The sequence below is a fragment of the Gekko japonicus genome, unplaced genomic scaffold (genome assembly GCF_001447785.1).
Source record: "Gekko japonicus isolate JY-2015 unplaced genomic scaffold, Gekko_japonicus_V1.1 scaffold2733, whole genome shotgun sequence".
In the NCBI taxonomy this organism is placed as follows: Eukaryota; Metazoa; Chordata; class Lepidosauria; order Squamata; family Gekkonidae; genus Gekko; species Gekko japonicus.
In genome coordinates, this window is record NW_015174356.1 from 135,260 (window position 1) to 147,637 (window position 12,378).

The 12,378-nt window shown below is 48.3% G+C and overlaps 1 protein-coding gene across 1 annotated transcript in view; it reads left to right on the forward strand.

Annotated features, from left to right (window-relative positions):
• OBSCN (obscurin, cytoskeletal calmodulin and titin-interacting RhoGEF) overlaps positions 1–12,378 on the forward strand; it is a gene marked incomplete at both ends in the record, with an annotated part of 222,594 nt that overhangs the window by 134,456 nt on the left and 75,760 nt on the right. Inside the window, 5 exons of the mRNA XM_015424328.1 lie at positions 337–606; positions 3,279–3,545; positions 4,825–5,088; positions 5,466–5,732; positions 7,591–7,857. Of these exons, the coding sequence (XP_015279814.1) occupies positions 337–606; positions 3,279–3,545; positions 4,825–5,088; positions 5,466–5,732; positions 7,591–7,857 (1,335 nt within the window). The remainder of the gene's footprint in view (positions 1–336; positions 607–3,278; positions 3,546–4,824; positions 5,089–5,465; positions 5,733–7,590; positions 7,858–12,378) is intronic.

The following is a 12,378-nucleotide window of genomic DNA, read 5'->3' on the forward strand; positions in this document are numbered from 1 at the left end:
TTTCCACAAGCTTTTACTTATATTTTATTGGTACTATAAGACACTCACATATTAGTGGTAGGATACTTGGGAACAAAACAAAGAGCCTAAGGGCTCAGTCAGGGAAAGTTAATTTTGATATATGGATATATCGAAACGTCGTAAGGGTATTTGTTTACACGTCGTTGAAATAGGGTTGAATGTATTACTGTTTATGCTTATTGGATTTGATGCAGATGTGACTTCGCTTTGAATAAAAAACTTAGGGGGGGGGGGAATGACACGCGTGTGCTGTGTTGTTGTTTTTATGTACCAACAAGAAGTCTCTGAAAAAAACGTTCTTGAATTTCCCTTCAGAGCCACCAGCCACCGTAGTGGAAGCCTTGAAAGACATCACCTTGTTTGAAAGCGAAGATGCCGTATTTCAGTGCAGAGTCTCTCGGGAGAAGGCCAAGGATGTGCAGTGGAGCCTGGGGACTGTGCCGCTCCAGTCCAACGAAATGAACGAAATTGGGGTTCAAGGGAAGCTTCACACTTTAACCCTCCGGAAGGTGACACTGGAAGACACCGGAGTGGTCATTTTCAGAGTGGGTCAACATTCGTCTGAGGCCCGGCTGACTGTGCAGCGTAAGTGAGACAAGATATGCCCACCAGTTAGGGGTCATCTTTATTCTTGTCTTCCGCTATCTTGGCTCTTGTTGAAATCTTTTGAATTCTACCAAGTTCTGAATACATCAGTCAGAAGAAACTATTCATACGAAGCACAACTCAGATGTTTTCCGCATAAACAGGTCTCCCCGCTCCTGCATTTGTATTCCTCCACCTCTTTCACTCGTTTCCGTGGAGTTTTCTGTTGCAGTCTGAGATGCGAAAACAAAGTTTGTCCTCTCTTGCGGCGCAGCATCAGACTTCCCTGTTTCTGGGAATTCCCCTGCTCCACACGAGGGAGCAAACTTTGTTTTTGCTCCTCGGACTGAATATATCTCTGTGGAAATGAAAGAAAGCCATGAATGAATACAAATGCAGAAGAATGGAGATCCGTTTTGTGAGGAAAATGTCCAAGCGGATTGGCCCAGTTTGCACTCATTTTGCGTGCAAAATACGGGTTCTGTTTTGGGGGTGGGGGAGGCATTTTTGCATGGGGTACAGCCAGGGGTCATTTTGTAGAAAAAGAGGTGCAGGAGCTTATTAGCATAACTCATTAGCATAACTTATTTGCATAGGCCACCCCCCCTGACATCACTGGAAGTGTGTCAGAAGGCAGCACCCACCACTCAGGCTCCACTGGACTGTTTTGGATTGCTAAGTATTGGGGGGGGGGACGTGCAGATCTGTCCTCACAGAGGAGGGAGAGCTGGTACACAGGGCAGGGCCTCCAAAGATGACCGTAGTGGTCAAGTAGGTTCCTGCCACGAAATGGAAAAACAGATACTCGTACTCAATGGAAATCCTGTAGACTTCTAATTAGACCTTTGAGGAAGGGAGAGATCCACAATTTTTTGAGTCTATCCTAACACAGGGCTGTCAGACTCATTATACCTGTCACTTTGTCAGGCCGGGCCAGGTGTGCCATAAAATGTAATGCCCGGTACCGGAGATAGAAACTGTATAAAGGACAGCTGCCAGTAAGCTCCAAGTTGGTGTATCTTGCTGTTCTGCCCTTACAAGAGCCATCAAGGTGGCCGACAATGTAAACATCCACCATAAAAATCACATTTTAAAACCGTTGCAATCAACCCCCCCCCCCCGGGCTGCGAGGGGACTGCAGGGGAAAACTCAAATTGGCAGGCTGGAGAGGCAGCAGTGCAGCGCTGGGCAAATTAAAAATAGAGTTAAAATACAGAAAAAACATAAAAACAGCAATTAAAACAGACAAAAATCAGCAATTAAAACAGACATAAAAGCAGCAATTAAAACATTGGCCAGGAAGGAGGGATCAGGGAGGGAAGGCCAAACAAAACAAAGTCTTCACCCTCTGGCTGAAGATGGCCACAGAGGGGGGGACAAAGAAGACTCTCCTTGGGGAGAGAGTCTCAGAGCTTTGATGTCATGACCAAGCAGGTCTTCTCCTGGGTTACCACCTGCCTGACCTCAGAACGTGGGGGGCACCCAAGGCAGGGCCTCCAAAGATGACCATAGTGGTCAAGTAGGTTCCTGCAACGAAATGGGAAAACAGATACTCATACTCAATGGAAATCTACTTCAATTAATCAATCAGTTTATTACGGTCAAAGACCCATCAAACAGCATACAGAATCAAAAACAGTCTCCAGATTGTCGTAAGGCATTACAGAGAAAAAACATCTCAAGCAGTATTAAGGAGGTGCTTATGCTTTATAATGGCAATAAAAAAGAAATTTAGCAACATTCCTTGAAATAACCGTGGATTTGTCCTCCAGTTGCATAAGGGCCTTGGATGCGCCAGTTCCAGCCCCCGGGCTTTACGTCTGACACCCTTGTCCTAACAGAAAAAAAAATGTATCTACAAAATTGAAGGCAGGAATTTTTGATATGGGGGGAGGGTCTCTATTGACTCGGAAGGGCATGAGCAAAATCTCAAATGTCTGGGGATATGTTGAAATCTTCCGGAAAGAACTGCAGATGGAAAAGTGTCAAATCTGGCTCTGGAAAAGGCCCATCTATGATTTGGGTTGGAAATATTAGCTAGGTATAAAGGAGCAGACATTAACGTTTTGGATTTCAGAGATTTGTAAAGAGGCGGAAGTGCGGCATAAGATGTTTGTAGCAGAAATCTACTTCTAATTAGACCTTCGAGGAAGGGAGAGATCCACAATTTTTGAGTATATCCTAACACAGGGTTGTCGGACTCATTTGTTACGAGGGCCGGATCTGACATACATGTCACTTTGTCAGGCCGGGCCAGGTGTGCCATAAAATGTAATGCCCGGTACCGGAGATAGAAACTGTATAAAGGACAGCGGCCGGTAAGCTCCGAGTTGGTGTATCCGCGCTGCAAGGCCCCACTGGGCAGATGCTTGACTGCTGCAGATGAGGTTGTCTTGCCATGCTGAAGCCACAGTTGAGAGGCTCCGCCCACTCCCCCCAGCACTCCCTCCCTTGCATCAGTCGCTCGCGGGTTGCATAAGGGCCTTGGACGTGCCAGTTCCAGCCCCCGGGCCTTACGTCTGACACCCTTGTCCTAACAGGAAAAAAAAATTATCTACAAAATTGAAGGCAGGAATTTTTGTGTCTGCAAAGTCTTACGACTAATGTACTGGTTACTGAATGGCACTTGGATAATGTCAATACAGGCAGAGTTTCTATTTCCCTCTCTACAGCTGCCCCGGTCATCTTCATAAAGCAGCTGGAGAATACTGAAGAAGAAGAGAATGGCACAGTCATCTTCCGCTGTGAGGTTTCCAAGTCCGGCGCCCATGTGGAATGGAAGAAAGGTCTCTCTGTCATCCAGCCTAGCCAGAAGTTTGAAATCAAGGCAGAAGGAAATGCCCACATCTTGACAATACACGACATAGTCCCCGAAGACTCGGGAGAATACAGCTGCAGTACGGCTGATAGGACAACCACGGCCAGGCTCAAGGTTAAAGGTGAGCAAGGGTCATTTCGTAGAAAAAGAGGCGCAGGAGCTCATTAGCATAACTTATTAGCATGTCTTATTTGCATATGCCACACCCCCTGACATCACCGGAGGTGTGTCAGAAGGCAACACCCACCAGCGTTTGTACCTGAAGGTAGGCAGGAGGCCCCCCTCTGCAACTTACCTGGCTGCTTCTTGCTCCTCCTGGCCCAACTGAGGGCTGCTGGGAGCAGGGGGCGGGGCCTGTTGCATGTGCCTTACTGCCGGAGCTTCGCTCCTGTGCGCTCCCGCAGGAAATGACCCCTGAAGGTGAGACCGTGTCCTTGGATTCTCTAGTAATAACATAAAGTGGCACTTGGTACTGTGGTTGTTTATATGAATGATTTTAATTGTATTTATATATGCACTTTTATGTACGCTGCCCTGACCCTGCCTCGGTGGGGAGGGCAGGGTATAAATTGAAGAAATAAATAAGTCTGTCCTCAAAAGTCAAATGTTTTTCCTTGGCACGAACCCCTGCATTAAAAGGGAGACGTCAGAAGCCATTTCAGAGGACAGCCGTGTTGGTCTGCAGGGGAACAGCTAGATTTGGGTCCAGTAGCACCTTAGACAAGGGGCCGCGGTGGCCCAGTGGTTAAGATACTGAACTGCAGACCCGAAGGTCGGTAGTTCGAGACCCGAGTGTGCTGCACGATGGAGTGAGCTCCCATCTCTGGCCCCAGCTCCTGCCAACCCAGCAGTTCGAAAGCAAGAAGTTGCAAGTAGATAAATAGGGACCGCTTCAGTGGGAAGGTAACAGCGTTCTGTGCGTTCCGTGCGCCTCAGTGTCTAGTCATGCCGGCCACGTGACCACGGAAACAGTGCTGGCTCTTTGGCTTGGAAATGGTGATGAGCACTGCACCCTAGAGTCGGATTCGACTGGCTTTTGAGCAAGGCAAACCTTTACTAGCACCTTAGAAGCCAACAAGATTTTCAGAGAGCCAGTTTGGTGTGGTGATTAGGACTGCGGACTCTAATCTGCGTGAACTGGGTTTGATTCCCCACGCCTCCACATGCACCTGTGCTCTCAAGAGCAGTTCTGGAAAGAGCTCTCTCAGCCCCGCCTAACTCACAGGGTGTCTGTTGTGGGGTGAGGAAGGGAAGGAGATTCTAAGCTGCTCTGAGACTCCAAGTGAATCATAGAATCGTAGAATAGAGTTGGAAGGGACCTCATGGGTCATCTAGTCAAACCCCCTGCACAGTGCAGGAGCAAGGGTGGGGTATAAATCCAATCAGGGGTCATTTCGTAGAAACGGTCATCTTCATAAAGCAGCTGGAGAATGCTGAAGAAGAAGAGAATGGCACGGTCATCTTCCGCTGTGAGGTTTCCAAGCCCGGCGCCCGTGTGGATTGGAAGAAAGGTCCCTCTGTCATCCAGCCTAGCCAGAAGTTTGAAATCAAGGCAGAAGGAAATGCCCACACCTTGACAATACACGACATAGTCCCCGAAGACTCGGGAGAATACAGCTGCAGTACGGCTGATAGGACAACCACGGCCAGGCTCAAGGTTAAAGGTGAGCAGGGGTCATTTCGTAGGAAAAGAGGCACAGGAGCTCATTAGCATAACTTATTAGCATGTCTTATTTGCATATGCCACACCCCCTGACATCACCGGAGGTGTGTCAGAAGTCAACACCCACCAGAGTTTGTACCTGTCAGCCCCACCTACTTCACAGGGTGTTTGTTGTGGGGAGGGGAAGGGAAAGGAGATTGTAAACTGCTCTGAGACTCCTTCGGGTAGTGAAGGGCGGGATATAAATCCAATCTCCTCCTCCTCCTCCTCCTCTATTAAGAGCATAAATTAAGACAGAATAGTGTTGATGTGGTTATAGTTGCTTTTGGGTTGTCCTTTTGCAAACAAGCACTTTCTTGTACTCGCGTCTTTGTACAGCCCTCCCCGTGCTCTTCAGACGCCGTCTCCAAAACAAGGAGGTCGAGGCAGGGAGTACGGTGTCGTTGTGCTGTGAGCTGACCAAGCCCATGGCTCCAGTGGTGTGGAAGAAAGGGAGAGTGGTCCTTCAGTCCAGTGACAAGTACGAGATCAGGCAAGAAGAGAACTTTGCGGAGCTTCTGATTTACGACGTGGAAGCCCTGGATGCTGGGGACTATACCTGTGACTCAGGGGACCAACAGACCACTGCCACCTTGCAAGTCAAAGGTAAAAATAATTCACACAAGTTTCTCGCTGTGGCTCTCCTGGAGTGTGCGGTGGGTGGTGGTGGAAGGGGTTGCAGTTTTGATTAACATCAGGTCTCCAGAGAGGTAATAATTGCTTATGGTATTTCAGAGAAAGAGGGTAGAACGTTAGTGAGAGACCCCGTTCTCCTGAACCTGGGATTAACAGTTTTCAACCGCCACTTTTTTATTACTGGAATTCTGAGTAGACCTTCTACCATGCCGAGATTAAAATGAGATAGAGCTGTCAGGGGGGCCAGATAAAATTGCTTCCCTATCCACATGCAGAGCGCGGACTCTAATCTGGGAGGACCGGGTTTGAGTCCCCACTCCTCTACATGCAGCTGCTGGTGTGAACTTGGGTCAGTCACAAGTTCTCTCCGAGCTCTCTCGGAGTCCTTGGAGGGCAGTTCTCAAGAGAGCTCTCTCAGCCCTACCTACCTCACAGGGTGTTTGTTGTAGGGAGGGGAAGGGAAAGGAGATTGTAAACCACTCTGAGATTTACAATCTCAGAGGTTAAAGGGTAGTGAAGAGCTGGGTATAAATCCAATCTCTTCTCCTTCTCCTTCATGTAGGCTATTCAGAAGCAGCAGCTGGAGCAGAATTCTGCAGTTTGACTGCCTGCTAGGGCCAGTTACTGGATAGAGCTGGGTGTCATCAGCATACTGATGGCATCCAATTCCAAAACTATGAATAAATTCTCCTAAGGACTTTGCACAGAGATTGAATAGCTCGGGGGATAAAACCACGTCCTGTGCAATGCCATGGAACAGATGCTACCTTGATGGGGGAGGGGCCGTGGCTCAATGGCAGAGCACCTGCTTGGCAGGCAGAAGGTCCCAGGTTCAATCCCCGGCATCTCCAGTTACAAAGGACTAGGCAGGAGTTGATAAAAGACCTCCGCAGGAGACCTTGGAGAGCTGCTGCCAGTTTGAGTAGACAGTACTGACTTTGATGGACGAACGGTCGGATTCAGTATAAGGCAGATTCATGTGTCTTCATTTGGTCTCCGACGGCAACCCATAGAGCTATGGAAGCCAAAACTGTCATCAAGTAAAGCCACAGCTTTGGTTCAGTAGTGATTCCCTTTCCTTTCCAGTGTGGTGCAGTGGTTAAGTGCGCAGACTCTAATCTGGGAGAACCGGGTTTGATTCCCCACTCCTCCACTTGCAGCTGCTGGATGACCTTGGGCAAGCCATAGTTCTGTCAGAGCTGTTCTCTCAAGGACAGTTCTGGAAAGAGCTCTCTCAGCCTCACCTGCCTCACAGGGTGTCTGTTGTGGGGAGGGGAAGGGAAAGGAGTTTGTAAGCCGCTTTGAGGCTCTGAGTGAAGGGCGGGGTATAAATCCAATCTCCTCCTCCTCTTCTTCTTCCTCTTCTTCCAACCGGTTAGTGTGTCAGAAGCCTCCATTTAATAGATGCCGCCCATATTTGGTGTAGTGGTTAAGTGCGCGGACTCTAATCTGGGAGAACGGGGTTTGATTCCCCACTCCTCCACTTGCACCTAGCTGGATGGCCTTGGGCAAGTCCTAGCTCTGATAAGAGCTGTTCTTGAAAAACAGCAGTTTCTGTCAAGAGCTCTCTGAGCCCCACCTACTTCACGGGGTGTCTGTTGTGGGGAGGGGGAGGGGAAGGAGTTTGTAAGCTGCTCTGAGACACCTTTGGGTAGTGAAGGGTGGGATATAAATCCAATCTCTTCTTCTTCTACTTTTACCTCACAAGGTGTCTGTTGTGGGAGGGGAAGGGAAAAGAGTTTGTAAGCCGCTCTGAGACACCTTTGGGTAGTGAAGGGTGGGATATAAATCCAATCTCTTCTTCTTCTATTCTCTCTCCTCCCCTTAGTTCTGCCAGTTCTCTTTAAAGAAGAGTTGCAGAATGTGGAATCGGAAACAGGTGGACAAGCCATCTTGCACTGTGAGATCTCGCAGTCTGGGGCTCCTGTCGAGTGGAGGAAAGGCGCCCTGGTCCTCCAGCCGAGTGCCAAGTATGAGATGCGCCAGAAAGGCACCAGCATCGAGCTGATCATTCACGATGTCGAGCCCGAGGACTGCGGGCCCTACACTTGCAGCACCGGAGATGAGCTAACTACGGGAGCAGTCTATGTGCAAGGTATGTTCACCGGGTTCCTTTCGGGTGCATTTTATAACGTGTGCCGCTTGTGAAATCACTGGCTCCAGATGAACTCCTGTGCGTCAAGACATATCTGTTGCCGTGAGTCTGTGCAAGATGTCATTCCTACGGTTCACGATGAAATCTCGTAAAATTGTCCTCGAAAAGTTCTGGGGCTGGCTCGCACTCCCGTTCACACCATTTTGCTCTCTCGTTCTTTAATTGCTCGGGTGTTGATATCTCTCGGTCAAGCGTATGAACCTATTTCCTTTTCTAACGTTGTGTTTGAGGTGATATTAGGTGGTCGTTGATCGGTCAGGGCTCATTCCCAAATGCAGGTTACCTCACCGAGTGAAGAACTAATCAACATGAACTAGCACGTGCTGGTCTGTGAAAGCAGCAGATGCTGCCATCAGAATGTTTTTAATACGCACACAAGCCAAATATCAACCAGGATCCTAAACTGGCACATGAAAAAAACCGTTCCAGTTTGTGATTGGGCAGGACTCTGTTCTTCTTTAACGAAAGACCACTAGGCTTTTCCTTTTAACGAATTGCAGAAACATAGAGGAATTTCAGACAGAGGATATAATCCGGAAGAGGAACGGTTCCCAAGCGGTTTCTGGTCTGTCATTTCAGACAGAACCGTTTTAGAACCGGTTCCCTACTGGAATATATTTGTAATTTCACACACAAACGCTTCTGTCCCGTTTAGGGAACGCGGCTGAAGCGTTTTACCTCTCAACTGCTTCCAAGTAGTCTTCAGTTTCCTCTCCCAGTTCCGTTATAGCAACCCCATTGGAATGCCTGGAGTGTTGTGTTATAGCGCTATAGCGCTCTAAAGCGAACGTTTAAAAAAAAGCCAGAGATCACCCGCGCGGGCGAAAAATGGCGGGGAAAAGCGGTGCAGTCTGAAATGGCAAACCGCTTCAGATCCAGCTCTTTACCAGAAGGGGAAAGCCATATGTGAAATGGCAGCCCTATACCGGTTTACTCCACGACAGATCAAAACCGGCTTTAAAAGGGTAATGTGAAATTCATAGAGTTTGGAAGGATTATCAAGCACTAGTTTTCTAATCCCAATAGAGTAGAGGTCCCCAGCCTTTTGAGCTTGTGGGCACCTTTGGCATTCTGACACCGGGCGGGGGCGCAACCACAAAATGGCTGCTGCAGGAGGTGGAGCCAAGCAACCACAAAATGGCTGCTGCAGGAGGTGGAGCCAAGCAACCGCAAAATGGCTGTCGCACAAAAATGGCGGCTGCAATGCCACATGCATACGCGCAGAGGACGTCCAAGTGCAAGGGGGGGAAGGAGCGATTTAAAAAAACCACACTGACACTGAGGAAGAGGAACGAGAGGGAGAATAAGGCCAACACTGTGGCACCAACTGCTGCAGAAGCGACGTTATTTTGATCTGCACAGCTAATCAGATCTCCAGCCAGATGACATGCTAGCAAGACTCTCACCCAACTGCACCTAATTTCTGGAAACACGTGGCTGCCAGGTAAGGTGTCGGTGGGCCCTGAGGCACCACGTTGGGGACCCCTGCTATAGAGTGACAAATGGTTTACTGTATCTGAATCACATCCACCACATGCAACCTCTTAAAGTTTGGTGTAGGGATTAAGTGGTTAAGTGCGTGGACTCTGATCTGGGAGAACTGGGTTTGATTCCCCACTCCTCCACTCACAGCTGACAGATGACCTCAGGCATGCCATAGTTCTGTGACTGTCAGAGTTGTCCTTGAAACAGCAGTTTCTGTCAGAGCTCTCTCAGCCCCACCTACCTCACAGGGTGTCTGTGGTGGGGAGGGGAAGGGGAAGGAGCTTGTCAGCCGCTCTGAGACGCCTTTGGGTAGTGAAGGGCGGGATATGAATCCAATCTCTTCTCTTCTTCCTAAAAAGAAAACGAACTCACAAACTGTCTTCAACGAGATTGCTTATAAATGTTCTGTGCTGGTGAGAAAAGAAGCTCGAATCGCTTGTTTATGTGAAGCCACAGCATTTCAAAAAATCACACCTCAGTCGGAGTCCTTATGTTCAGGGCATTCGTACATAGCCGAATGTATCACAAGATAACTTGAAAGTATCAAGGGACAGCTTAGTTGTATGGAAGGTTTCTTACACAACTGCTCCAGATCACGTTTCGTTGTAAAATCAGTCTGTGCTGTGTGAATGGACAGAGAGCTGAGGGGCCCGCAGAACCGTTCTTGCTGAAAAGATCTCTATTAACAGATGCTCAGAATGAAACTGCACAATGGTAACGCAGGCAGTAAAAAGAGGTGTGATGTGGCTAAAGAAAGGATGGACAGAATGCACCACAAGGAAAAAAAAAACTTGTGTAGTCTGCAGAGCCATTTGTGCAGCAATCTAGGCAGAGCAAAAAAGGCATAACAACAGGTTGTCTTTGTCAGGGATTATAAATGCATTCCTCAATGACAAGGTTATTGTCAGGAATAAAGCATAAAGGCCAGGGTCTGGAATGTCATATTGTGGGGCTATGCTGAGTAGCCCAGCTTCCAATCAGAATACCAGGGAACTGGTGTGTGCTCATCAGTTAAAACTTGATTACAGTGTCTCCTTTAACTCTGTGGAGCGTTTGCACTAAAACCAGAGATGAACTAAATATGCCCATCACGTCAAGGTAAAGTAATGTCAAGACAATTAATATGGCAGAACACCAGGAGTTACTGGGAAAAGGTTCCCACATATAGTGAAGGAGCCATCAGAGATGGCATTACTTCTAGAAGATCTTAGACAAAGAAATGCTGAGACCAGAAAGAAAAGCAAGTCCGGGCATCCCGTGAAGAGTAAAAGACACAGCAAAACAACAGTCTTATATGTAAAAATGCTAGGAAATGCAGCAGTGAAAGCTAAACAGAGCTGACAATCTTAGTAAAACAAGGGCGGGGAAACTGAGCAAAACGCAACATATTATGAGTATGTGTTTACATGGTGCAGTCCCCAAAACTTGAATTTGCGTGTTTACATGGATTCTTGATCTTTTGAATGCTCTCATGCATTTCTAAATTGTGGCTTGTGAGCAGTGTTCCCTCTAAGCTGAGTTAGTGTGAGCTAGCTCACAGTTTTTTAGCCTCCGGTTCACACATTTTTGTCTCAGCTCAGGCTCCAAAGCAAATTAACTTATGCAGCAGCCAAATCACTCGCTCACCACTTTAATGCCAGGAGCTCACAAAGTAGAATTTTCGCTCACAAGGCTCCACATCTTAGAGGGATCATTGCTTGTGACCAGTGTTCCCTCTAAGCTGAGTTAGTGTGAGCTAGCTCACCATTTTTTAGCCTCCGGTTCACACATTTCTGTCTTAGCTCAGGAAGGAGGGCTCCAGAGCAAACTGATTTATGCAGTGGCCAAATCTCTCATTCACCACTTTAATGCCTGGAGCTCACAAAGTAGAATTTTTTGCTCACGAGACTCCACAGCTTAGAGGAAGCATTGCTTGTGACAACTCGGCTTTGAATCGGAAGATTTTTTTTGAGACATGGGTGGAGTTGCCAACCTCAAGGCGGGGAGTGGGGTGGAGTTTTCCCAGAGCTATAAGTGAACTCCAGACTACAGAGATCGGTTCCCCTCGAAGAAATGGCCGCTTCGGAGGGTGGAATGGATGGCATCGCAACCCCACTGAGCTCCCACCCCCAACTCTGCCCACCTCCGGGCATTGGCCCCCCCCAATCTCAATGGATTTCCCACAATGGAGGCTGCTGCAGGAGGTGGAGCCAACCACCCACAAAATGGCTGTCGCACAAAATGGCGGCTGCAGTGCCACATGCATAAGCGCAGAGGAAGTCCAAGTGCAAGGGGGGAAAGGAGCTATTTAAAAAACACACCGAGGAAGAGGAATGAGAGGGAGAATAAGGCCAACACTGTGGCACCAACTGGTGCAGAAGCAACGTTATTTTGATCTGCACAGCTAATCAGATCTCCAGCCAGATGTCATGCTAGCAAGACTCTCACCCGACTGCACCTAATTTCGGGAAACACTTGGCTGCCAGGTAAGGTGTCGGTGGGCACTGAAGCACCACGTTGGGGACCCCTGCTATAGAGTGACAAATGGTTTACTGTGTCTGAATCACATCTACCACATGCAACCTCTTAAAGTTTGGTGTAGTGATTAAGTGGTTAAGTGCGCAGACTCTAATCTGGGAGAACCGGGTTTGATTCCACACTCCTCCACTCGCAGCTGCCGGATGACCTTGGGCATGCCACAGTTCTGTTAAGAGCTGTCCTTGAAAAAGAGCTGTTTCTCTTGGAGCTCTCTCAGCCCCACCTACCTCACAGGGTGTCTGTTGTGGGGAGGGGAAGGGGAAGAAGATTGTAAACTGCTTTGAGACACCTTTGGGTAGTGAAGGGTGGAGTAGAAATCCAATCTCCTCTTCTTCTTCTCCTCAGCCCCACCTACCTCACAGGGTGTCTGTTGTGGGGAGGGGAAAGGAAAGGAGTTTGTAAGCCACTCTGAGACTACCTTCCATACACTACCTTTGGGTAGTGAAGGGCGGGGTAGAA